At 47.0% G+C, this 24716-nt stretch overlaps 1 protein-coding gene across 6 annotated transcripts in view; it reads right to left on the bottom strand.

Moving 5' to 3' along the window:
* Nucleotides 1–785: 785 nt before the first annotated feature.
* Nucleotides 786–24716, bottom strand: part of LOC137542424 (opsin-5-like) — a 213699-nt gene continuing 189768 nt past the window's right edge. For all 6 annotated transcript variants that reach the window (XM_068264317.1, XM_068264321.1, XM_068264318.1 and 3 more), the window contains 4 exons: nt 19733–19895; nt 17089–17216; nt 12977–13311; nt 786–1435 (listed from right to left, as the gene is read on the bottom strand). In XM_068264317.1, the coding sequence (XP_068120418.1) occupies nt 890–1435; nt 12977–13311; nt 17089–17216; nt 19733–19895 (1172 nt within the window). In that variant the 3' untranslated portion in view covers nt 786–889. The remainder of the gene's footprint in view (nt 1436–12976; nt 13312–17088; nt 17217–19732; nt 19896–24716) is intronic.

Below are 24716 nucleotides of genomic sequence, written 5' to 3'. Positions count from 1 at the left end.
GCAAAAGGATTCCCGACCAAGTATTGAGTGCATAACTGAACATAATTATTTGAAGGTTGACTTTTTTTTGTTTTAAAAACACTTTTCTTTTATTGGTCGGATGAAATATGCTAATTTTTTTAGATAGGAATTTTGAGTTTTCATGAGCTGTATGCCAAAATCATCAATATTAAAACAATAAACGGCTTGGAACTACTTTAGTTGTGTGTATTTAAATCTAAAATATATGAAAGTCTAATGTTTATCAGTACATTACAGAAAATAATGAACTTTATCACAATATGCTAATTTTTTAGAAGATCCTGTATATCCCCAAGTAGATTAATGTTTTATTGGCAGCCTATTAAGTGTCCCAGAGTGAAAATACTGTACATGAACTATTGACTTTTTTTATCTATCCCCTTCTCTCAGCAGGAAAACATTTTACGGCTGTAGTTCCTTATCAGTGAGCGTTACGTTATAATGTGACAAGAGTCCAACGAGAGGTGCAGTCACTTCCATGTCTGAAGGTTAACTTAACAGGCAGGAAAAGAAAAAAAAAAAAGAGAAACAGCCTGGTTATATTTTGTACTGTACATACATGTTTATCATCATGTCACGTCAACGTGGGTACACCTTAACTTCCAAAAGTGTCCTACTCACTCCACAAGATGTACTTATTCCCTACATCAGTAAAGCTGGTTGTCTTGTGTCATGTGACCTTCACTATCCACCATGTGCAGATGAACATTATGATTTGAATCTAGGCTTTTCCAGGCAATTCAATTTGGATTCCACTAAAACAGTTTGAGGTTTAAATATCCTTTAATGATTCAATACTGATACAAACAGGCCCGATCCAGGAGGGCCAGAAATAGGCAAAAATGGCCACGTGGTACGTGTTCGCAAATCAGAGAAAGTCTTTCATACACGGAGTTGGCACAGACTCTGTGGTCACCTCTACTGGTTCCACTGCAGACTTAGTTCTGGAGGCGTATACTACGAGATGGACTGAGGACGATGATGCTGTGTTATCTGTCTGAGCCCTGACCAGGGTGAGGTCTGCTGAGTCCCCAGTGTCCATCTGACCCAGACTGTAGCCTTGTGGGCAATTAGTGTAGCACTCCAATGTGTTGGCACAGCTCCGGCTCCCTATGAAGGGGCTCTTGGCATCCTGGTGGGTGTAGGAGGCTGGTTTCAGGGTGTGGCAGTTACCGCACACCATGGAACACACAGTCTGGAAGAAAGTCAAGTCTTTGGTTATGACATTTAGAAAGTTTGGCTTGAGGAGCAGATACACCATGGGATTGTAGAGCGTCGAAGACTTAGCAAACACAGCAGCCATGGCAAATGCCATCGATGGGACCTCCCTGGCATCTCCAAACGCTGCCCACATTCCAACAATGGCATAAGGAGTCCAAGCCAGGAGGAAGCCGATGCAAACTGCCACACTGAGCTGAAAAAGATCATTTACAAAAGAATATTAGACCCAGCTATGCAGTTACGTTGTACTGTACACATCATGCAAGCATTGGCGTAAACACAAATCATGCCCCCTATGGCCCTACCCCGCCCAGTGTTCACACCCTTTCCCTTGCCATAGCCCCTAGTGGCCCTGCCCTTCACAGCCCATCTCACAAGGATTATAAATCAAGTGTGGCCATCATGATCTTCACACCCATAACAGGTGTAGCCACTAAACCACCTGACCTGAAGGATGGACCTCTTTATCGGGGGAAGTAGGAGTTGGGGCCCCCTACAGCTCTGGGCCCCTCTGCAGTCACAAGGACTGCTCTCCTATAGTTATGCTCCTCCATGCAAGGGAGAGCACATGACAAACATCCTTTAGGATTGTATTCACAGGATTGATGGGGACACCCTTCCTGTTTGTTCTTCATAAAGCTAAATGCACACTTTCAATGGCTATCACCTAAAATGATCACTAGTGACCCTTTCAGCTGAAAGATTGGAAGAAGAAAAACTTGTACAGACATGCTTCTATCTGCTAACAAGCCTGCTGCGTTCTATGGACAGGGAAGAGGGGAGGCGCCCTGGTGCAGCGGCTATAATAGCACAACAAAGCGGTCAACAAACTCTGGGGACACCTGTACTCACACTAGATTTCACCTGGGACTATCACAAACCACTGTTACAGGCAGCAACAATCTACTATGTGTACCTAGATGCAGGGCCGGATTATCCCAAAAGGCACTGTAGGCTCCTGCCTACATGCGCCTTATGTAGAAGAGGCGGCTCCCCTTCCCAAATGTCCCCCTACTTATTGACCTTACTTACTGGGACCCGTAACTTGGTCCCTGAGTTCAATTTCGGCCCACTTTGTATTTGAGTTTGACACCCCTGGTCTAGATGCATAGCAGACTTATGTCGTCTTAAGAATTTAATTCAACAACATGCTGTCTTATCTTGTCCATTTTCATTCCCCTTTTTATATATGTTTTTAAGTTTCTACTAAAAAAGCAAATGTATACAAAAATTTATAAGAAAAGACTGGGCATTTTAGGAAGAACCATCAACCAGTCACCTATGGTTTTCTCAGAAACAGCATTTGTGCAATAAAACACACTGCATATTATGGCATGAGATACCTTTTTTTTTTAATTATTATTGTTTAGTATTTATATAGCGCTGACATCTTATGCAGCACTGTACAGAGTATATTGTCTTGTCACTAACTGTCCGTCAGAGGAGCTCACAATCTAATCCCTACCACAGTCATATGTCTATGTGTGTATCATGTAGTGCAGAGTTCCCCACCCCCGTCCTCAGGGCCCACCAACAGTACATGTTTTGCAGAAAACCACAAACATGCACAGGTGTGGTAATTATGTGGATTTCCACAAACGTGCACTGTTGGTGGGCCCTGAGGACAAGGTTGGGGAACACTAATGAAGGTATCGTAGTCTAGGGCCAATTTTTAGGGGAAGCTAATTACCTTATCTGTAGGTTTTTCATGTCTTCTGTTGTGTAAATATGGATAACCTGCTTTCTCGGGAATCCTATAGTATTTAAGGCGAGCACTACTGTCTTTGTGATCATGTACAGTCAGGAGGCTCAACACAGCTAGCCTGCACGCGTGACTACAATACATTGTTTACACAAAGAAATGACTCATCACTGGGTTCATACTCTGCGTGTGCTAAATATGCAAATACAAACGGCACAGAGATGATAAGCGGTGCAGACACATGATTTACAACAAGGGAGGACATGAGATCAGCAAATGCTGTAGTTAGTTTGCTATTAGTAATGGTCAAATAGATGCAAATAACTTTGAGTTCATTCAAATTTTTAAGCAAATTTATGTAGCTTGAAAATGAACCAATCGAATTTTACATGAGCAGGATTTGATTGGTTCATTTTCAGGCTGCATACATTTGCATAAAAAAAATTGCATCAACTCAAAGTTATTTGAATCTACTTGACCATCACTATTTGCTATCAATATACACAAAGACGGGGATGGATTTCTGGAAAGGCCAGGAAGAGTGGGCTGCGCATGGAATGAGAGGTGGGCTGCTGTACATGGATGATACTCATGGAAGAGGGGGCTGCACATGGAATGGGAGGGTGGCTGCTGCACATGGATGATACACATGGAAGAGGGGGCTGCACATGGAATGGGAGGGGGACTGCAGTACATGGATGATACACATGGAAGAGGGGGCTGCACGTGGAATGGGAGGGTGGCTGCTGCACATCGATGATACACATGGAAGAGGGGGCTGCACATGGAATGGAAGGGGGCTGCTGTACATAGATGATACACATAGAGGGAAGAGGCTGCAAATGGATTATACACATGGAAGAGGGGGCTGCATGTGGAATGGGAGGGTGGCTGCTGTACATGAATGTTACACACGGAAGAGGGGGCTGCACATGGAATTAGAGGAGGCTGCTGCACATGGATGTTACACATGGAAGAGGGGGCAGCACATGGAATGAGAGAGGGGTTGCTGTACATGAATGTTACACATGGAGGAGGGGGCTGTAAATGGATAATACACATGGAAGAGGGGGCTACATATGGAATGGGAGAGGGATTGCAGTACATGGTTGTTACACATGGAAGAGGGGGCTGCACATGGAATGGGAGGAGGATGCTGTACATGGAGGTTACACATGGAAGAGGGGGCTGCTGCACATGGATATTACACATGGAATGGGCAGGAGGCTGCTGTACATGGATGATACACATGGAAGAGGGGGCTACATATGGAATGGAAGGAGGGATGCTGTACATGGTTGATACACATGGAAGAGGGGGCTGCACATGGAATGGGAGGGAGACTGCTGTACATGGATGTTACACATGGAAAAGGGGGCTGCACATGGAATGGGAGGGGCTGCTGTACATGGATGATACACATGGAAGAGGGGGCTGCACATGGAATGGGAGGGGCTGCTGTACATGGATGATACACATGGAAGAGGGGGCTGCACATGGAATGGGAGGGGCTGCTGTACATGGATGTTACACATGGAAGAGGGGGCTGCACATGGAATGGGAGGGAGACTGCTGTACATGGATGATACACATGGAAGAGGGGGCTGCACATAGAATGAGAGGAGGGGTGCTGTACATGGATGATACACATGGAAGAGGGGGCTGCACATGGAATGGAAGGAGGGCTGTTGTACATGGATGATACACATGGAAGAGGGGAGCTGCACATGGAATGGGAGGGGGCTGCTGTACATAGATGATACACATGGAAGAGGGGGCTGCACATGGAATGGGAGAGAGGCTGCTGTACATGGATGTTACACATTTTAGTCGAACAAACAGGAAAATTGAACATTTTTATTGTACGGGCACCTTTAAACCAAATATTCAGCTAATACGTGAGAGATAGCGGTTTCCGGCTATAATAAATGGAACTAGCTTGATTGTGCCGCGGAGCGACATAAAACAAACATTACCTGTCTGTTCTAGTTATGCGGGATGAGACAAGAAACGAGATCAGAGCAATGTGCTGTAATAAGCCATTGTCACCATTACCCTCCTAGCACAGACTCATTACCATCAGGAGTGGCCCTGTGCTATGCCCACCGTCACATAAATACCGGTAATCACATACATAAAGGACTCCTGTGTCATCTGAAAGCTCCGCTCAGTGAAGGCAGCTCGTAATGGAAGGGGGGGTCACCTGCTGCGCACAAATGAGGCCATAATTGAGGTCAAGGACAGCGAGCCAAATACACGTCTCTAATAGGTGGCCACGTTATTTAATGATGCAGCCAATTGGCTGCTATGCTAGATTGTAAGCTCACGGGACAGGGTCCTACTCTACAGGAAAGCAAATAGTAGAATATTGGAAAATTAACAGATATTCAACTATTAGGGCCCGTTTCCACTATCGCGGAAACCACTGCGATTCCGCAGAGTTTCCCCGCACATGAATCACACAGGGAAACTCTGCCATAGGGGAGAATGGGGCCGCCGGCCGAATCGCTTGTGGTAGCGATTCGGCCGGAACCCCCGCAGAAGTCGCTCGGGAGGCTGCGATTCCCATAGACGTGCATAGCACGGCTCATGGGATTCGCCTGCGATCCCGCCCACCCACTCAGTACCGGCGCACGTCTCGCAGACGCACGCCGCACAAGTGGAAACGAGCCTTTAAAGTGTAAACAAGGATTGTAAAATATTGCCATTAAATACCGATCTTTTACTATAACTAAACCTAACCCTACTGCCACACAGAGCCCTCCCCAGACACCTAACCCTAACTGTCTCCTCTCCGCACAATCACCCTCCCTGATTCCTAATCCTAACCACCCCCACCCGGCACCAACACCCTACCTAAAGCCCAAATGGTCACTGCACAAATACCCTACCAGATGCCTAACCCTAAACGCCCCCACCCCGGCACCAACACCCTACCTAAAGCCCGAAAGGTCACTCTGCACAAATTCCCTACCAGATGCCTAACCCTAAACGCCCCCCTCCCCCCCACACACCGTATCTGACGCCGAACCCCAACTGCTCCTCCATACAAACACCCTAGCTAATGCCTTACCCTCCCCCCCTTCCCTGGGCACCAACACCCTACCTGATGCCTAACCCTAACTGCCCCCCCCCCCCCCCCCCACACACACACACACACACACAGACAGCGTATCTGACGCTGAACCCTAACTGCCCCTCCATACAAACACCCCAGCTAATTCCTTACCCTCCCCCCAAACACCCTACCTAATGCCTACCCCTAACCACCCCCTTCCCAGCACCAACACTCTACCTGATGCCTTACCCTGACCACTCCACCCCATCAGCTCCATCACCGCCAATCGCCACCAACCCAAACATTAAACAAAAAACAATTTTTGCAAAATTTGGGCCAATAAATGGAGGGCGCTGGATCCACTTCGGGTGACCAAATTTTGCCTTAATGCCGCTATTGGCAGTGCCCAAACTTCTGTCGATAGCGGGTGCCCAAATTCCCTGCTTCCCATCCCTCTAGTGTTTCTACAAGCCTCTAGCCCAGCCTTTCTCAACCTTTGTCCCCAGGAGGACCCCTGCAAATAACTTTTGAATCTAAAAGAACCCCTGCTAACAATGTTTGGATCTCAAGGAACCCCTACATTTATTTTGCAGGAGGCATGGTCTTTAAAAGAAGGTGAGGCTGTTTATTTCACTAACCCCTATTACACTGCCAACTCATTATACTGTCTCCTCATCCTAGTGCTTTTTATTAATGTGCTCATTATTATTCTGACCTCCAAATTAGTGCTTATCTTTACAGTACCCCCTATTATATTTTTACAGTACCCCCTATTATATGGTGCTCTATTGCAGTGTTTCTCAACATTTTATTGGTATGTACCCCTTTTAAAACCCCGTACCCACCAAGTACCCCCTAGCATGGTAAACAATATCACACGTACCCCTTGACAAATATATATTTAATCGTAGTACATTATAATTGGTTCTAAACAATTTCCAAGCATATACTATTGCTTTTAATTAGCTAAAATACTAATTTAGTGCTGTTTAAATAAGATTTATCATTTTCTAAAACTCTAAATTTGTTATTTTTGGTTAAGTATAATCAAGCCCGAGTACCCCCTGTAACCATCAGAAGTACCCCCTGGGGTACGCGTACCACACGTTGAGAACCTATGCTCTATTGTACTTCCCCAATTATGGGGGGAAATGCCAGAGATCTCCTAAAAGCACTCAAGGAACCCTGATTGAAAAAGCCTGCTCTAGCCACACCTCCAAGGCATGTGAGCAGTGCACCATGGCAAAAAAAAAAGTCAGTGTGGTCACTAGGGGTGATCAATGAGATGAAAATTGTTCCAAAATTATGGCAATTTTTATGCAAATGTATGCAGTTTGAAAATGGACCAATCAAAATAAACCCAGGTATAAATTGAGTAGTTAATTTTCAAGCTGCATATATTTGCATAAAAATTTGCATCAACTTGGAATAATTTGCATATCTGTGATCATCCCTAGTGGTCACCAGGGGTTGGAGGTGGACCAAAGGTTTGTGAGCCTAGCCGTGTGTGAACCCCTCAAGTTGAACAAACAAAAAAGCCCTGAATACCATATAAACAGATATATAAAACGTAACAAAACTAGAGATTCTCCATAGCAATCACTTATAATTAAGTAGAAATATCCCACACACAATTATACAGCATGCTCCCCTAAAACATTATTCAGCAGCATCTAATACCTGGCCGACCCTGAGTGCATTGTTCTCCTACTCACCCTGCCCATGCTTCCAACTCCTTAGCAACACATTGCTAGCCTTTAGGCTAGTGACATGTCTCTACAGCACTCAGCCCTGAACTATCGCCCAAGTCCCGGTCACTGCAGGTGACAGTCTTCGTACATCGGTACGGGGCTATAGGCTTGCAAATTACATTAGGTAGCCTGCAGATGGCAGTAAGCAACTACAGCTGACCCTCCATCTGCAGACCAACCCACAGACACTTCAGTCTAAACGCCAGGGCCGGATTTCTGGAAAGGCCACAAAGGTCAAGGCCTAGGGCGATAAAATTCAGCAGGGCGCAAACTTGGAGAGATAAGAGGTCACATGTCAAAGTAAATCACTTCTGCTTTGCTCTATTCTGCCTGAATTCCAGAGATCCCTGCATCTCTCTCACTGCAGAGTGTGTGTGAGGACAGTCAGCATCTGTTGTCATCTGAAGATCTCGTCCAGTATAATGAGTGGGGGCATACAAGCTGCTGTGAGAAAAAAAATATATGGGCTCAAGTAGTAGAACTTTTGAGTTCAGATTAGTTTCTTTATGCACGCATTCATGGACAGGAATTATCAGCTCTCCTCTCCCCCAGACTGATGTTTTATTACTTGGTCAGAGCTGTTAACCTCCTTGCCGGTTTTCCCGACCTGAGCTCGGGGTAGAAAAAAGAAGCCATTAGCGGTGATCCCGAGCTCAGGTCGGGGTATGCATTGCAGAGCCTTACTTGTGGTTGTGGAGTCCCGCGCGCGATCTCGCTGCGCAGCGGGACTCCAGCCTCTCTCCCCGGCAGTGTGGGGTCTTTCCCTGGCCGCCGGGATCCCCCATGTCCCCGCTATTCTTCCGGGGACCCGGCAGCCAGTTGGAGCAGCGCAGCCGTGGTGGTGGCAGCAGAGCGGTGGTGGCAGCATGACGTCATCGGGGGCGGGGCTAATATTGAAAACGGACTTCTCTATATTAGAGAAATATAGAGAAGTTCGTTTATATGTATATTAGCGCCATCTTGTGGACAAAGAGAAAACTGCAGCACAGGAGCCCAGGAAGGTACATTTTTTTTTTTTATTTTGCTGCAGATCTCACTGCCAGAATGATTTTTTTCAGGTTTTAGGGTCTGAAAGAGTGAAAAAAAAATTGCACCGCTTTTAGACCCTAAAATCTGGAAAGAATCAGACCGCCAAGGAGGTTAAAGACCTGAGACCTGTTAGATTTATGGTTTGTTTTTATTTCCTAAGGAATGACAGCAACATTCTCTCTGTGCTACAGTTTAACTCTTTCCTGGCATGTTTTAGAAGCAGCAAAGCATTGTTCTGTGTTAGCCATCAGTGAAAGCAGGATGTTTTGAAACAGAATGACAACTGTATTACATTTATTTATATTTACAAAACAATGTATGCATCTCCTGCTGACTTTATATATATATCTGGGTTCCCCAACATCTTACATCTTGTATACAGGAACAAAGTCTGAAGATGGCTCATTAGCCAAAGGCTCACTATTTTCTTTTGGTTAGCCAATAAATATTATCATTCTATTACAAAACTTAAAAACTTCCTGCTGACTGATTAAGATCTGTCTTCACTTGCCCCAAGTGCTAAATTGTCACTGTGTAAAGTACACCAGAGCTTATGCTAGATACACATGATGCAATTTTCTGACAGATTTACTGTCAGATCGACTATTTCCAACATGTCCGATCTGCTATCCGATAGATTTTCTGAATGATTTTTTTCATAGAAATGAACGTAAAATCGATTGAAAAATTGATCGGAAATCAGACATTGGATCTGACAGTAAATCTGTCAGAATTGCATCGTGTGTACCTAGCATTACACTACATCTATGCCAGCATGTGTAGTGTTGGATCCTTCTACTTACGTGTTCTGTTTTGGATGGGTTTCTCTCCTTTGCGCTGCACCATCACCGGTTTGTGACTCTGACTAAAGCAAGTCGCAAAAAGGACAAAGAAGCAGTGCATGCTCTGTCCTCTCGGGCTTCTTGTTATTACGCACTCCTGTACTGATGTGCACAGCAGCCGAGGCTGGGAGTGTTATGGGTATGTGTATTTGACAAGTGCTGCTCATATATGAGCATCATTTCTGAATTATGCAAGCCCTGAACACTATTGCCTGCTGTGCATACAGGCTGGAGTGCAAAATTACATGGAGTGGACAGAGCATGCACTGCTTCTTTGAACAGGAGGGGCAAAGCAGCAAAACAGACAGGAGCCCATGTAACCCAGTGAACACTAGTCAGAGTTGGACAGAATGGGGGGGGCGGTTGGTGACAGCCGGCCTAGGGCAATGGAAAGTACAAATCCGGCCCTGCTAAACGCCCGTACAAACACACTCAACTAATGTCCGATCCCTCGAGCGACGTTGCAGGACCAAGGCTGTGCAGACGCGTCGTTCACTTCCAAGCTAGCAGCGTGTTCAACAACGTGGGGGGGTGGAGTGGATGATGGAAAGTGGGGGGGAACAATGTTATCTCCTATCACTTCTTGGCTGAAGTGATCCATTTAGATAGATTGCTGGTCGAGTGGTCAGGGGGCATCAGGGGCTGCAGTACACACACTGCATTCTCAGCAGACCCAATAGTTTTCGGGCGCCTCGGCACGATTTAATCTGGCGTGTGTACAGGCCTTAATATGCGGTGAAACAGAGCCTGTTGGCCATCTGACAAATGTTCCTAGCACCAGGGGTGTAACAATAGCCGCAGGGGGGCCCAGAAGCCACATGGGGGCCAAGTCCTGAGAAACTGACAACTAAGGGCAAGGAGAGAAAACACTTTCTGCTCTTTGCATAGTTGTTCTAATGACTGTAACTGCTCAGCCACTGATAAGGAATCATACAATGTTTTGCAGACAAAGATTTGTAGACAGTCCCTGTTCAGCAGGATCTTGTGTACAGCCTGTGCTACCCCTACCAAACTGCTGTCCTGTATTGATACTTGAGGAGACTGGGCACAGAGAGAAGGCGGGAGGGGGCCCTATCCAAAGTTTTGCAGGGGGGCTCCGTGATACCTAGTTATACCCCTGCCTAGTATGTTGCAGAAACCACGGAGACGCATGTGAACGGTTCCATCAGGTGACAGATTTGTAACACTCTGATTAGCTGATCACAGTCATGTGCTGAAGCAGGAAGTGGTAACAGCAAAACAAGGGCCTTACAAATCTATTATTACAAATCTATTAGCTGATCACACAGATCACATGCTTCTCCACTAATGGTGCTTCCTGAATCCTTAAGGTGCGTACACACATGCGACTATAGTCGTTTGTAACGATCGTTCCCCGATCTTTACCAACGACGATCGTTACAAAAAACGAACCAACGACTATTAAGGCAAACGACGAACGAGGCAAATCGCTACAAAACAAAGTTCTGTCTTGGCGGATTTTTACCACCGACGATCGTTAGCAAAAGTGGTACATCGTTGGAAACGATCGTTCGTACTAGGCTGGACATGCGCATTTCTCTTTTTCTCCAAGGAACTTTACAATTTTATGCGCAGGCGCATTAAGTGCTTTTACGTGGTGTAACGTTCGTTCTAACGATGTGATCGTTACACACTTTTTACAACTAACTTTACTTCGGTCGTTCTTTCGTCAATTAAAAGATCGTTCGTCGTTGACAACGAACGATCGTTGTCGCATGTGTGTACGTAGCACTATTCACAGCAGGTGAGTTGCTATGTGACATTCCCCCGCTCCTCAGCCGGAATGCATCAATCCAGAGCCCTAGCAGAGCAGGTTTTAAGTCAGGAATGGAAGTATTGCATATCCAGCAGTACATACAAACATTCGTTCAGCTGATAGTTAAAGCAGACCTGAACTTCCTCTCTACTCTATAAAAAAAAAAAAAAAAAAAAAAAAAAAAAAAAAAAAAAGCAACAGCATAATAACCTTTAAAGAAAAACATTTCTTTGTTACAGCTGATACAAATCCTGCAATAAATCTGCAGTGTGTCTACTTCCTGCTTTCATGGAAGCAGACCTAGTATTAATATCATGTGTTTACAAACTAGCTGCTCAGCCATGATTGGTGAGCTGACACAGCTGAGAGATCAAATTACAGTTGTGATAAGTCACAGATGAGGGGGAATTAGACAGGCTAAACTCTCTAAATACATACAAGGTGCATTTATCTGTGTTTTCCTGCAGTCCTGTGCAAGAGTTCAGCTCCACTTAAAGGGGCACTACAGCGAAAACCGGTTTTGGACCTTGAGGTCGTCTCTCGCCATCTCCCCGGGTGGCTCCTGTCCCCAAGACAGCCCGAAAGCCTGGCTGAATCGCCCTTCGTTGCGCATGCCCGGACAGGCGCGCTCCCCCTCGCGCTTCCGCAACTAGGAGCGTTCTGCACTTTGTGCAGTACTACTGCACAGGCACAGAACGCTCCCAGGGACGGGAGCGCGACAGTGGAGTGTGCCTGACTGGGCTGGCAAGGGGCGATGAAATGCGACTCAGCAAGGCTTTCGAGCTAAATTCCGGGGGACATGAGCCAGATGGGGAGACGGCGAGGGACCAGCCTCATTAAAGAGGCTTAAAGAGAATCAAAATCTAATACTATGAAGAGAAGGAAGCCTCAGGATCCTAATGAGACTTCCCATGGTTGTCACAAGCCCCGCGTAGCTGAGCACAGCTTCTCTTCTTGGATCAAGTGCATGCAATGGGCGTGCGAGCCTGCCCACCCGCGCATGGCTCTGTGCTACTGCACGGGCAGGCTCGCGCGGCTATTGCATACACTTGATCCAGGATGAGAAGCTGCGTGGCCCCGATGTGGAGGGGGCTGTACTCAGTTACGGCGGCCTTGTGACAACCAAGGGAAGCCTCATTAAGATCCTGAGGCATCCTTCTTTTCATAGTATTAAACAGGGGCCCTTGAGGCAGGGAACACACTTGCAGGGCCGTTTTCCCCTGCGTTTCCCAGGTTTCCGTCGGGTTTTGCGGTCGCGTCTAACGCGTGCGTTTTTCCGCGTGCGTTTCTGCGTTTGCATGGCATGTAGTCATGCAATGTGCGGAAAAAAGCAGAAAACTGTGCGGCTACAAAACGCGGAAAAAAACGCGAACGCAAACGCGCACAAACGCATGCGGCGCAGCGTTTCCCGAGCTAGGCTATTATTTTCAATAGCCTCTAAAATCGTGCGCGTTTTGCCGTTCGCGGCAAAACGCGCAAAAACGCATGTAGTGTGTTCCCTGCCTGACCGTAATGACATTGAATTCTAGACCCATAACTTCATTGAGACAAAGAAAATGTGTTATTAAATCTTACCTTAATAATGAGGCCGTGCACGGTGCTCCCCTTGTTGTGTGGAGACAGGTGCTGCTGTACTGCCTTCCTGGCCCCTTTCACGGTCACCAGGATGAGGGTGTAGGAGATGAGGATCAGCACACAGGGGATGATGTAGCAGAAGACAAAGAGCGACACAATATAGGACATGGCTCTGTGTTCCTGGTTAGAGGCTTTCCAGTCTATGCAGCAGGCGGTACCATACGGCTCCGGACCGTAGCTGCCCCAATCCGCCAGTGGGGCCGTGGCAAACACAAAAGCATAGGCCCAAACGCAGAGCAGCAAGATCCGCGAATGGGAGGAGGAAAACTTGTTTCCTGCAAATGAGGACAATAAACGTCTATTACATGTATGGAAATCACAATATACCCCCTCATCCACCTCTCCTCCCATGTTTCCCCATTTCTGCCACTCCCTTCATTGCCTGTCCATTACCCAAAGGATAAGTTCAAGCTCCTAACTCCATCATTGAAAGCTCCACACAAGTTGTCCTTCACACATTTCTTTATTAATTCCCCAGATACCGTTCCACCTTTGCTCCTCCCAGGAGACCCTCCTGCCCTCTAGCTTGGTCACCTCCTTCTCTCACTCCCGCATCCAGGACTTCTCACGAGTTTCATGTCTCCGTCGGAAGTCTCTCCCACAGCCAGTCCGTCATGCTCAGAGCCTGGAAACCTTCAAACATACCCTTAAAAAACAAACCTCTTCGGACAAGCTTACAATATGTTATAGTTAGAATTAGAAGCTCACTGCCTCATCCACTAAATCCTTGTCTCCTCCCCACTACCCTCAAGATCAGGGGTGTCAAACTCAGTCACGTAAGGGACCAAAATCTAAAACATAAGTCATAGGACAAGTTATTTATTATGATTTAACATTTATTGAACAGTCTCAACTAAAGGGGCAGTAATATAGTGACCATGTGGGGGCCCCTGGATCCCCACTTCTCCCCATTCTGTAGAGTAGTGCATGGAGCAGTTTAATACTTACCTGCTCCAGTGCGGCTTCGGATCTCCTCTTATGTTCCTGACAGCCACATGCTCTGTGCTGCATATCTCTGGCTCCGAATGCAGGTCATGTGATCAGGAGCTGGAGTGGAAGCACAGAGCGTGCAGCTGTCGGTTAATATTACACTGCTCTGCTATCGTAAAAGCGGTTGGGAGAGGGTCCCAGGAGTGTGTGTGTTCATCAGCCACATGGGGGATTTGGATCAAAAGAGTGTTATAATTTAAGTAGGCCTCAGTTATTTGGACTGAGTTTAGGTAAAAGGCTTGTTCACAGAATATACCTTTAAAATAGAGTTTCTTGTGATGCAGGCAGAAGCATCTCAGTGTCTGCTTGAAGCAGATGAATAACAAGCAGATACTGAGAACATGTTCCTGAAGGAAGGCCACAGGCCTACACTGCCCCAGACAAATGGACTACGAGAACAATCAACATAGGCCATGTTTACAAAATATCACATTCTTGTAAGTAAGTGAAAAGTAGTCATTAAATATTAATCGAGTAGGTGGGTATTATGTCACCACGAGGGGTCTAAGCCAATAGTCGGGTCTGGGGGATGGCTAAGATGGAGGCCACATTTAACGCTTTCCTAGTCAGTATTAAAGGGCCGGATGGGCTGACGGAGCTCACTCTGATTCCTACTTTCATGCTCTCCATCTACTGGCTTCTACTGACTGGAACCTAATTATTTCCTTCTTTATGTAATCTGATATAATGTATGCTGTACATAGTTAGTCCAGATGTAACGTAGGATAGACAGGAGATCACCTGATTACAGTCACTAGGAAGGTAATCAAGAAGCTGCAACGCAACGGAATGACTAAATAAGTATCTGCTTGGCTAAGATATGATGAACTGTATCTATATATCTGTTTCCTGAATAAATAACTTGTACATTGAAGAAGCCTGAGAACGGTCTATCTCCAATAATGCTTGCTGTGTGGAGAGTCAAGTTATCTCACAGTCTGTGAGGCGCAACTATACGAAGTTGCTGGTGTCGAAGCAAAAAGGTGAATTATAACAAAGAGGAGGCCCCATGCTAATTTCCCGGACGGGGGTGGGGGGTTCCCTGGGGGTAGGCAGTGTACTGTTCTCTAACTTTAAAGAGAACCTGTACTGAGTAAAAATATTTAAAATAAACACATGAGGTAACGTCAAATGAACATTACATAGTTACCTTGCCATCAGTTCCTTTCAGAAGCTCACCATTTTCTTCTGACAATAATCCCTTCCAGTTCTGACAACATTTGTCAGATCTGAAATATATCAGTTGCTGTCAATAAAATATCAGTTGCTGTCAGTTATAGCTGAGAGGAAAATTGATGTACCAGGTAATGTCCATGTTTCCCTATGGCTCAAGTGGGCGATGTTACAGTTTAACTGTGTGCTGACCAGAAAGCTGTTATGGGTAATGGTCATTTTCAAAATGGAGGACGGAAAATTCCCTTGATCACAGTGAACAAACAGGACGCGGGACAGGAGAAAGACACTGAAGAGTAGACTACATGGGAGGTAAGTATGACTTGTGTATGCTTATTTTGACTTTTAATTTTCAGTTCAGGTTTTCTTTAAGCTCTCGCGGGTCACATAACATGGCAATGAGGGCCATGTTTGACACCTGTGCTCTAGATTGTAAAATACCAAGGGCAGGGCCTGCCCCTAAGTGTTTCCGGTTTCTGTTCTATTCATTCAAATGTACCAGTATAGGTAGTGTCTCAAACTATACATTGAGGCCTGGTGCACACCAAAAACCGCTAGCAGATCCGCAAAATGCTAGCAGATTTTGAACGCTTTTTCTTATTTTTCTGTAGCGTTTCAGCTAGCATTTTGCGGTTTTGGGAAGCGTTTTTGGTGTAGTAGATCTTATATATTGTTACAGTAAAGCTGTTACTGAACAGCTTCTGTAACAAAAACACCTGTAAAACCACTCTGAACTGCCGTTTTTCAGAGCGGTTTGCGTTTTTTCCTATACTTTACATTGGAGGCACAAACGCCTCCCGCTCTGGTGTGCACCAGCCCATTGAAATACATTACCCAAGCGTATCCGCAGCCGCAAGTGGATCGCAAAACGCAGCCGAACCGCTCTGGTGTGCACTAGGCCTAATTGTATGTATTTGTACCAGGGCTGCCACCAGGGCGGTATAGTCCGTAGCGCTGTATGGGGCCCGCCCAGACACCGGGGCTCAAGCAGTGGCCGCACCACAGGGGCCCCAGCTGCGAGAATGCCTATCCTCCCCTTTCTGCTCCACCTGAAGGCAGCCGCTCTTCATCTTTTCAATTGCAGACCTGCAGATCAGTGTGGCTTGTGTAACGTCTGACCAGTCATTCTGCATATCGGGTGAACTCACATGACGTACAGAATGACCGGGCAGATGGAGACAGAGCAGAATGATTGGAGATTGGAGGGCTGCAGGAAAGTTCAGTGGGCCCAGTAGGTTTGCCCATACCTCCCAACTTTCTGAGATAAGAAAGAGGAACACTTAGACCACTCCCCTGCCACACCCCCAATTACACCTCTGGCACACCCCTAGTCACGCATACCATAAAGATTTCATAAAAAAAATATGTTTTATAACACAAACCACACTGGTCCTTTCTATCCTGGGTAATAACATTTGAAAATAAGAAATATATAAATTTAAAGGATAGGAATGAAGTTTAGAGTCAAACACATTTTTCAATAGAAAAATTCACATATTTACATAGATCTGTACATCAGTCCTGAAAGAGGGACAAGTGAGGAAGAAAGAGGGACAGGGTTCCCAAAGAGGGACTGTCCCTCCAAAAGAGGGTCAGTTGGGAGCTATGGGTTTGCCCAGTATGGGGCCCATAAATTTCTGATGGCGATCCTGATTTGTACTAGTGTTGCTGGTTGCCCTGATTGTACAGTGTGTGTGTGTGTTGAACTTCTCATGTATCTACGCTCCCCACTATTATGTGTTTTGTACTATGTACAGCACTGTGGAAGTTGTGCTTTTATAAATAAATAATAATAATACCCCCCACAATTCCCCTCTAGCTGAGTTTCATTTCTTGATGCATAAGAAAAGAGTGGTCAGGCTACAATCTACGGAGTAAGGAGAACTAACCGTAAGCAGAATAGCAGACTTTCATGCAGCACACACAACTCAGCACGGTCAGATTCGTCAGGCTGCATAAACCAAAGAAGACTCCACAGAAGGCATAATATTTACAGGTCGCTTTACCAAACAGCCATCTGCAGGGAAAAGAAAGCACCAACACATTGCTAAATATCCTTCTCAAAAGTGCACATTTCAACAGAAAAGAAAGAGGTCTCCAACTAAGACGTAACGCTGAAGACACAGAAGTCCATTATCTCCTCACTGCAGCTCTTGTGCTGAACTGGTCCATTTTTATTGTCTTCCAGTTTTCAATAGGACTGGGAGTGTCGGTGCGTACTGCGTAGGCGCTGCCCAACACCGCGTGCCCTTGATTGTATGCCCCGGCGCCAAGGAGAGCTCTGCACATGCGCACTATGTAGTTGTGACAGAATGCACATGCGCATATCGCTCTAAACCACAAGCGTGCGATCAAGGATGCGTGTCACCTGGCAGCGCCTGCGCAGTGCGCACTGACGTGGAAGTAGGTTCAGGGGGACATTAGGCCTTAAAGGGAAGGTTCAGGGACGCCTTGAAAAAAATAAAAATCCATATCCACTTACCTGGGGCTTCCTCCAGCCTGTGGCAGGCAGGAGGTGCCCTCGCCGCCGCTCCAGAGGCTCCCGGTCGTCTTCGGTGGCCGACCCGACCTGGCCAGGCCGGCTGCCAGGTCGGGCTCTTCTGCGCTCCAAGGACGGGCTCTTCTGCGTCCCACGCCGGCGCTCTGACGTCATCGGACGTCCTCCGGGCTGTACTGCGCAGGCGCCTGCGCAGTACAGCCTGGCGTAAAACGGGAGCGTAAAACCTATCTGCCAAACAAAATACCTATCTGCCAAAAAAAATATGTTAGCTTGTGCAACCACCTATCGTTCGGTCCCCCTGTACAAACTGATCCTATGACGGGAGGGTAAAACCTATGGTTTTACCCTCCCGTCATAGGATCAGTTTGTACAGGGGGACCGAACGATAGGTGGTTGCACAAGCTAACATATTTTTTTTGGCAGATAGCATCCACTGTCCCAGTTACAAACCACCTACCTGTGTGGGGACAGCAGTCGCAGGAGTGTGGGATAGCTACACCTTGGACGCAGCATTATATGCTGTGCTTCTAAGGGGGATGAGCAAAGACCCCCATACCCGGACAGCAGACACTAAATTGAGACCCACACAGGAGAGTACTCTGATTGTGGTACGCATGTATGCGACGATTACGTCACATTGATAGAGTAAATTTATCATCATTTACTATTTGTACCCATAGGGCTATGTCCTTCTGAACGCCAAGTGTGTTGTAAATTTTCCCTGGTATTCTTTATTCGGTAGTGTCTGATTTTACGTTCCTATCTGATCGACAAAGTTATTTATTCCAATCAGCTATAGAATTGTTTCACAACGATTTTCTCCACATACTGTGTGGTTTTCTGTACAATTCGATCATAAAAATCTGATCGTATCTGAGGAAAATACAGTAAAAACCACCATCACCGGCACCAACTGTTGCCGGATAAGGTCTCTTTGCCACTAGCAGTTGATAGGCAGTCAAATACCTCTCAAACTCTCACAACTGCTTGCTGCTGCCTGGTAACTGCCTGCTGATCACACAGTTCAACTGCCAGCGGAAAAGAGGCCTTAGGGCCCTTTTCCACAGGCAGCTGAAGTGCGCGCTCAATGAGCAGTTACTAAACAGCAGCAAGCAGTTACCAAGCAGCAGCGAGTAGTTACCAGGCAGCAGCGAGCAGTTACTAGGCAGCAGCAAGCAGTTACCAGGCAGCAGCAAGCAGTTACCAGGCAGCAGCAAGCAGTTACCAGGCAGCAGCAAGCAGTTACCAGGCAGCAGCAAGCAGTTACCAGGCAGCAGCAAGCAGTTACCAGGCAGCAGCAAGCAGTTACCTGGCAGCACCAAACCGTTAGGCCCGGTTCACATTAGCGGTCGCTGTCCGGAATCGCCGTGCCGGAGCCGGACCGCATGCAGAACGGACGGAAAGGACGCACGGCATAGCAATGAAAGCCTATGCGTCCGTTCACATGCGTCCGTTTCATCCGGACCGGATCCGGACTCCGGCATAAGACCCAACATGCGCTATTTTTTGGTCCGGCTCCTCCGGCAGAACCGGAGAGAGCACAACACTGGCTAAAAATCCGGATGTTCTACCCCACTTCCTATGCGTATTGTAGCGGCGATTTTGGATGGGGACACATGGGCAAGCATTTTGGAGTGGAGCAGCAGTGACTTTAAACGTGCTGGAGATGTTGGCAGTATGTCGGAGGTGGAGGTGAGTGCTAAACAGCGGAGGGCCTGATTCCACAGGTCCACCTTCTGCCACCCTCCCAGACCCCAACATTTTTATTCTATTTCTACTATCTTTTGCCAAACGGATCCGGATCGCATCCTGATGAACACCTGATGCAACCTGACTGGATCCGGATCAGAACCGTACGGTTCCGGTCCGGATCCGGTCAGGTCATCCGGTCTGTTTGGCAGAGAACCGCAAGTGTGAACCGGGCCTTACCTGGAAGCAGAAAGCAGTTGTGAGAGTTCAATTGTCTTTTCACTGCCTATCAAATTCTTGTGGAAAAGGGCCCTCAGTGTGTCCCTCTGTATAACGATACCTACCTGTGAGCAAAGAGTGAAGGAATGGCCAAAGGGAAGAGAGTCGCCGTCATACTCAGGTCACTAATGGCTAAGTTGACGATGAAGAACTCGGCAGGCTTAAGAATTGAGCGCTTGCGATATGCCACCAGCAGCAGCATGGAGTTCCCTGATAGAGAGAAGATTCCTGCCAGGAAGAGAAGAGAGCAAAAGGTCAACACACCATCTGCACATCACAATGCCCTTCACAGGTCATGCCACATAAACAGCAACAAGTGTACACAGTGTCGGACTGGGACACTGGGGGCCCACCAAAGAAATTTCAACCTGGGGCCCAAACATCCCATGACTGCGGTGAAAAAAGGGCGTGACCATGCACCGGAAGGTGGGCGTGGTCATGATGTATTATGGACAGGGCCAAATGTACATGATCTTAGCATCATTGTAATTCAGAGACACTGCTGCCTAGCAAAACTTTGCATAGAGTCCCCTCCTTCAATACAAAGTAATGTCCTACTTTGCAGTGGTTGCAACCCCAGAGGTTGTGACCGCATCGGGGCCTTTGGGCCAAAGGGGCCCCGAAGGGCCCTCCCTCAACTACAGTATTACCTCTCTATTGGTCCTGTGCTCATAATAATCACTTCTATAGATACTTTGAATAGTGGTAATCATTAGCAAGCCATTTCCCATCCCCTTCTTGCACCTCTGACACTGTAGTTGCCATTGGCAGGTTTTGGTGCGTCATATCAATTGTTATGTATAGAGTGCTTGGGGGACCCCATTGTAAAATTTGCATCGAGGCCTACAGCTCCTTAGCTACACCACTGCTCTCAGCATGAGTGATTGCAGCACTGAGGAGAGAATTTTTGTGCTGCAGGCAGCAATGGAGCTCTGTCAGACAAGAAGGGGGGGGGGGGGGCCACCAGAGACCTTGAGGCCGGGCCCACAGAGGGAAAAAACTGTACTACTGTGGCTCAGTCCGACCCTGGAAGGGAGGACCCTTCAAGGAGGTGGACACACTAGGTAGGGCTGTAGAATACATATTCAGTACAGAGTTACTGTGTGGTGGTGGGGGGGTGGGGGGGGGAAGGTGAGAAGTAGAGATGTCGCGAACTTCCGCAGAAGGTTCGGTTCGCGGAAAAGTTCGCGAACCGCAATAGACTTCAAGGGGGAGGCGAACTTTGAAAAATAAAAAAAATTATGCTGGCCACAAAAGTGATGGAAAAGATGTTTCAAGGGGCCTAACACCTGGAGGGGGGCATGGCGGAGTGGGATACATGCCAAAAGAACCGGGGAAAAATCTGGATGTGACGCAAAGCAGCGTTTTAAGGGCAAAAATCACATTGAATGCTAAATTGCAGGCCTAACGTGCTTTAAAACATCTTGCATGTGTATACATCAATCAGGGAGTGTAATTAGAGTACTGCTTCACACTGACACACCAAACTCACTGTGTAACGCACCGCAAACAGCTGTTTGTGTAGTGACGGCCATGCTGGACTACTGCGCAACATGGCGAGATTGCTCTTCCTCACTCAGTGATGTCAGGTAATGTGTGACTTCCTTCTCAACTTTCCATGGCATTGTTAAAAAGCTTACGTTTTGTTTTTAAATTACATTTTCTACTTGCTGTGTACTTGTTCAGTACCGTTACAATGAGAATCCTGTGGAGGCGGGCAAGTCTGCCATTGTGACCCCGGGTAATGGCCGGAGAATGAGGGGTTTGAATCCGGTGTGGAGCTTGAGCAACGGCTACCACTACACATCCAAGGAGGGCAGCGGGCAGGCATGCACGCCCGCCCCGAGGTAGTAACCAAAAATAACAATACAGGAGGAGGACTTTCGAGGCCCTGCTGTGTATTTGAAATGAATGTACTTTAAATCCTTTAACGAGAACCAGTTATGGCGGGCAAAGATGACACCACATTCCTTTCACGAGAATCATATGGAGGCGGGCAAGTCTGTCATTTGTGACCCCGGGTAATGGCCGGGGAATGAGGGATGAAATCCGGTGTGGAGCCTGAGAAACGGCTACCACTACACATCTAAGGAGGGCAGCAGGCAGGCATGCACGCCCGCCCCGAGGTAGTGACCAAAAATAACAATACAGGAGGCGGACTTTCGAGGCCCTGCTGTGTATTTGAAATAAATTAACTTTAAATCCTTTAACGGGAATCCGTTATGGAGGGCAAGTCTGCCATTGTCACCGCGGGGAATAAAGGTTGGATTCTGGCTCGAAGTGGGAGCCTGCTGAGACCCATGCTGTAGCTGCCCTGACCGTGCTTTGCAGACCAGGCATCTGTGGTCAGATGGACCCTTGAGCCAGCGGAAGACAAACCAAGTCGAAAGCATTTGCCAAGAATGTTGTACGGAGGGCAAGTTTTTTTGCCCTTTTTTTAAATTTTTTGAAAATGATAGATGGTTGTATTTTTAAATTGTTTGAAAGTTTAGATGGTTGTATTTTTAAATTGTTTGAAAGTTTAGATGGTTGTATTTTTAAATTGTTTAAAAGTGTATCCATTCTTCCTCCCCCCAGCCACGAACAATACCATGGGAACGTGGAGCAGCAGAAGCCCCCTGTGACGGCTGCCGCGGTTGTTCTCCGCGGCTTGTCTTTTGAGGGGTGCTGCTTTTCCTCATGGCTAGTGGAAAGGCTACGTGACAGTTAGCCTTTCCACTGCTCAATTTTTGCTGGCAGAGACAACAGATGGCTTTGCTCCGATCTGAGACACACACGTTAAAAAATTTCCAAACCGCTGAGCCCCCCTGGGCTGATGGCGCTACGGTGGCATCAGCAGCTGAGGTTGAAGGGCATGTTGGCTGGCTGGCCATAGCTGGCGATACATGGCGCCGGACACTGCCCCCAGCTGTTTCTGAGGATGAGCTCCCTCTGCTTCTATTATGGAGTCGTCTCCTCCTACTCCTCCTCTGAACTGTCCCCCTGGTCATCTCCTCTACCGGGAACATATGTGGTATCCGTATAATCGTCATCATAATCCTCCTGGCCAGCTCAGACACCTCCTCAAGTGCACCAACTTCAGGTGGTCCACCATCATCCCCATCCACACACGTTACGTCCATACTATCGCCACCTAACTCAGACGTATGAGGTGGTGTACCTGCGCCTTCTTGTTGTTGTTGCAGTAGTGGCTGGGAATCAGTGATTTCACCACCACCACCAAATAACTCCTGCGAAGTGTCAAATGCAGTGGATGTGGTGCTTGTTGTAGTGCTGGTGGCTGCGGGAGATGAGGTGTTCTGTGCTAAATACTCAATCACCTCCTCACGATTTTGGGAAGTGATGGCACGTGCCTTCTTCTGAGCACTGTATTTTGGGGCAGGTCCGCACGAAATCACAGCAACACCACCTCGCACAGACCTGACGGTGCCTGGTGGCTTTCCTCTGGGTCTGCCTCTACCTCTTCCTCTACCTGGTTTGTCCATTTTGTCCATCTCGGGGGTATGCTAGCTATATGCAGTGAGGTGGGTTCTCACTCAACACAACAGGTAGTTAGATGCAGTGAGCTGGGTTCACTAAACACAACGCTAGGTATATGCAGTGATGAGGTGGGTTAAGTAAACACAACAGGTACTGGGGTATATGCAGTACTGGGTAGTACAATGTGCAGCTTCCTGTCACACACACAGGTAGTCACTGAATGTGCTGGGCTGCTGGCAGTGGCACACACAATATCAATTAGCAAGGCTGTGCATGCAACAAAAGTGTCAGTTTGACACACAGAAAAAAAAAATGTACAGGTTGAGCTCTGAAAAGAGCTGTTGCTGGGTGCTTTAAAAGCAATAATAATCAGTCAGGAGCAAGCAAAGCAGCCTACAACCTAACTAATCTGTCCCTAGGAGAAAAAGTCTGCAGCAGCTGTCCCTTTCCTCTCTCTAGCAGACACACGAGTGAGTGTAATGGCCGCCGGACCCTGCCTTATATAAGGGGGGGGGGGGGGGGTGGGGCTCCAGGGCTTAGTGTAGCCTGAATGGCTACAATGTGCCTGCTGACTGTGATGCAGAGGGTCAAAGATGACCCTCATAGTGCATTATGGGGCGAATCGAACTTCCGCAAAAGTTCGCCTGGTGCAGGCGAACGCGAACCCCCTAAGTTCGCCTGGAATCGTTCGCCGGCGAACCGTTCGCTACATCTCTAGTGAGAAGACCATCTTGAAGAGCCGAGTTTGGAGGGATTGCTAGAATGTGTTTAAGGAGGGGGCAAGTGTGATGGGTGGTAGAAGGGAATTTTAGCAAGTGCTCTGCATTATAGTTCAGAAACATCTTTGTCCATTCTGTTCAATTAAAGAGCTACTATTGCAGTGAAGATGGTGCTGGTTTCCTTTTTTGACCAGTCAGTAGTGCTGACTTACTAATCGGGGACATTGACTGTGTTGGTCTTTGGCTGGTGCTTGTCACAAGCCACCTAGTGGCCGGACCGCACAATGCCTTCCAATCGGTTTCAGCACACAGATCATGCAATATGTGGTCGCAACCGGTGCGCAGAAACCGCTGGGAATTTGGCAGCAGACCGACTAGAAGGGAGCCTGTGAGTTACGGTAATACAATTTACACACTATTTCAGGCCACCACCTCTGTTCTAATGGGACAGAGGAACCCACTGACTGGCTGATTCTAGACCTGCAAATAGAAAATGGTTAAACACACTCTATTTTATCTAGCTATCAACAATAGTAGCGACTCTTCAGAAGCCAGGGCTCAGTTTTGCGTTGCTGAATAATAGGTGTAGCCGAACAAATAAATGATGTTAGCGTCTTTTATTAAACATGCAATATAAATAATTAATATATACAGAAAATCATTAAAATCAACAATTATAGAAACATTAGTAGCCAGTATGAAAATAAAAACGAAGAAAATACTTAAGTTCGTGGAAATATGTCCTTCTGGGAAAAGAAATGCAAAGTCCTTGGTTTCCCGAATCATAGGCCTTTAGGCATTTTATGTAATCCAAGCAGATTGTTACAGTTCCAAGATAGCTGCTGGGTGG

The sequence above is a fragment of the Hyperolius riggenbachi genome, chromosome 12, assembly GCF_040937935.1.
Source record: "Hyperolius riggenbachi isolate aHypRig1 chromosome 12, aHypRig1.pri, whole genome shotgun sequence".
NCBI classification, from domain to species: Eukaryota; Metazoa; Chordata; class Amphibia; order Anura; family Hyperoliidae; genus Hyperolius; species Hyperolius riggenbachi.
This window is presented reverse-complemented; position numbering and strand designations above follow the sequence as displayed.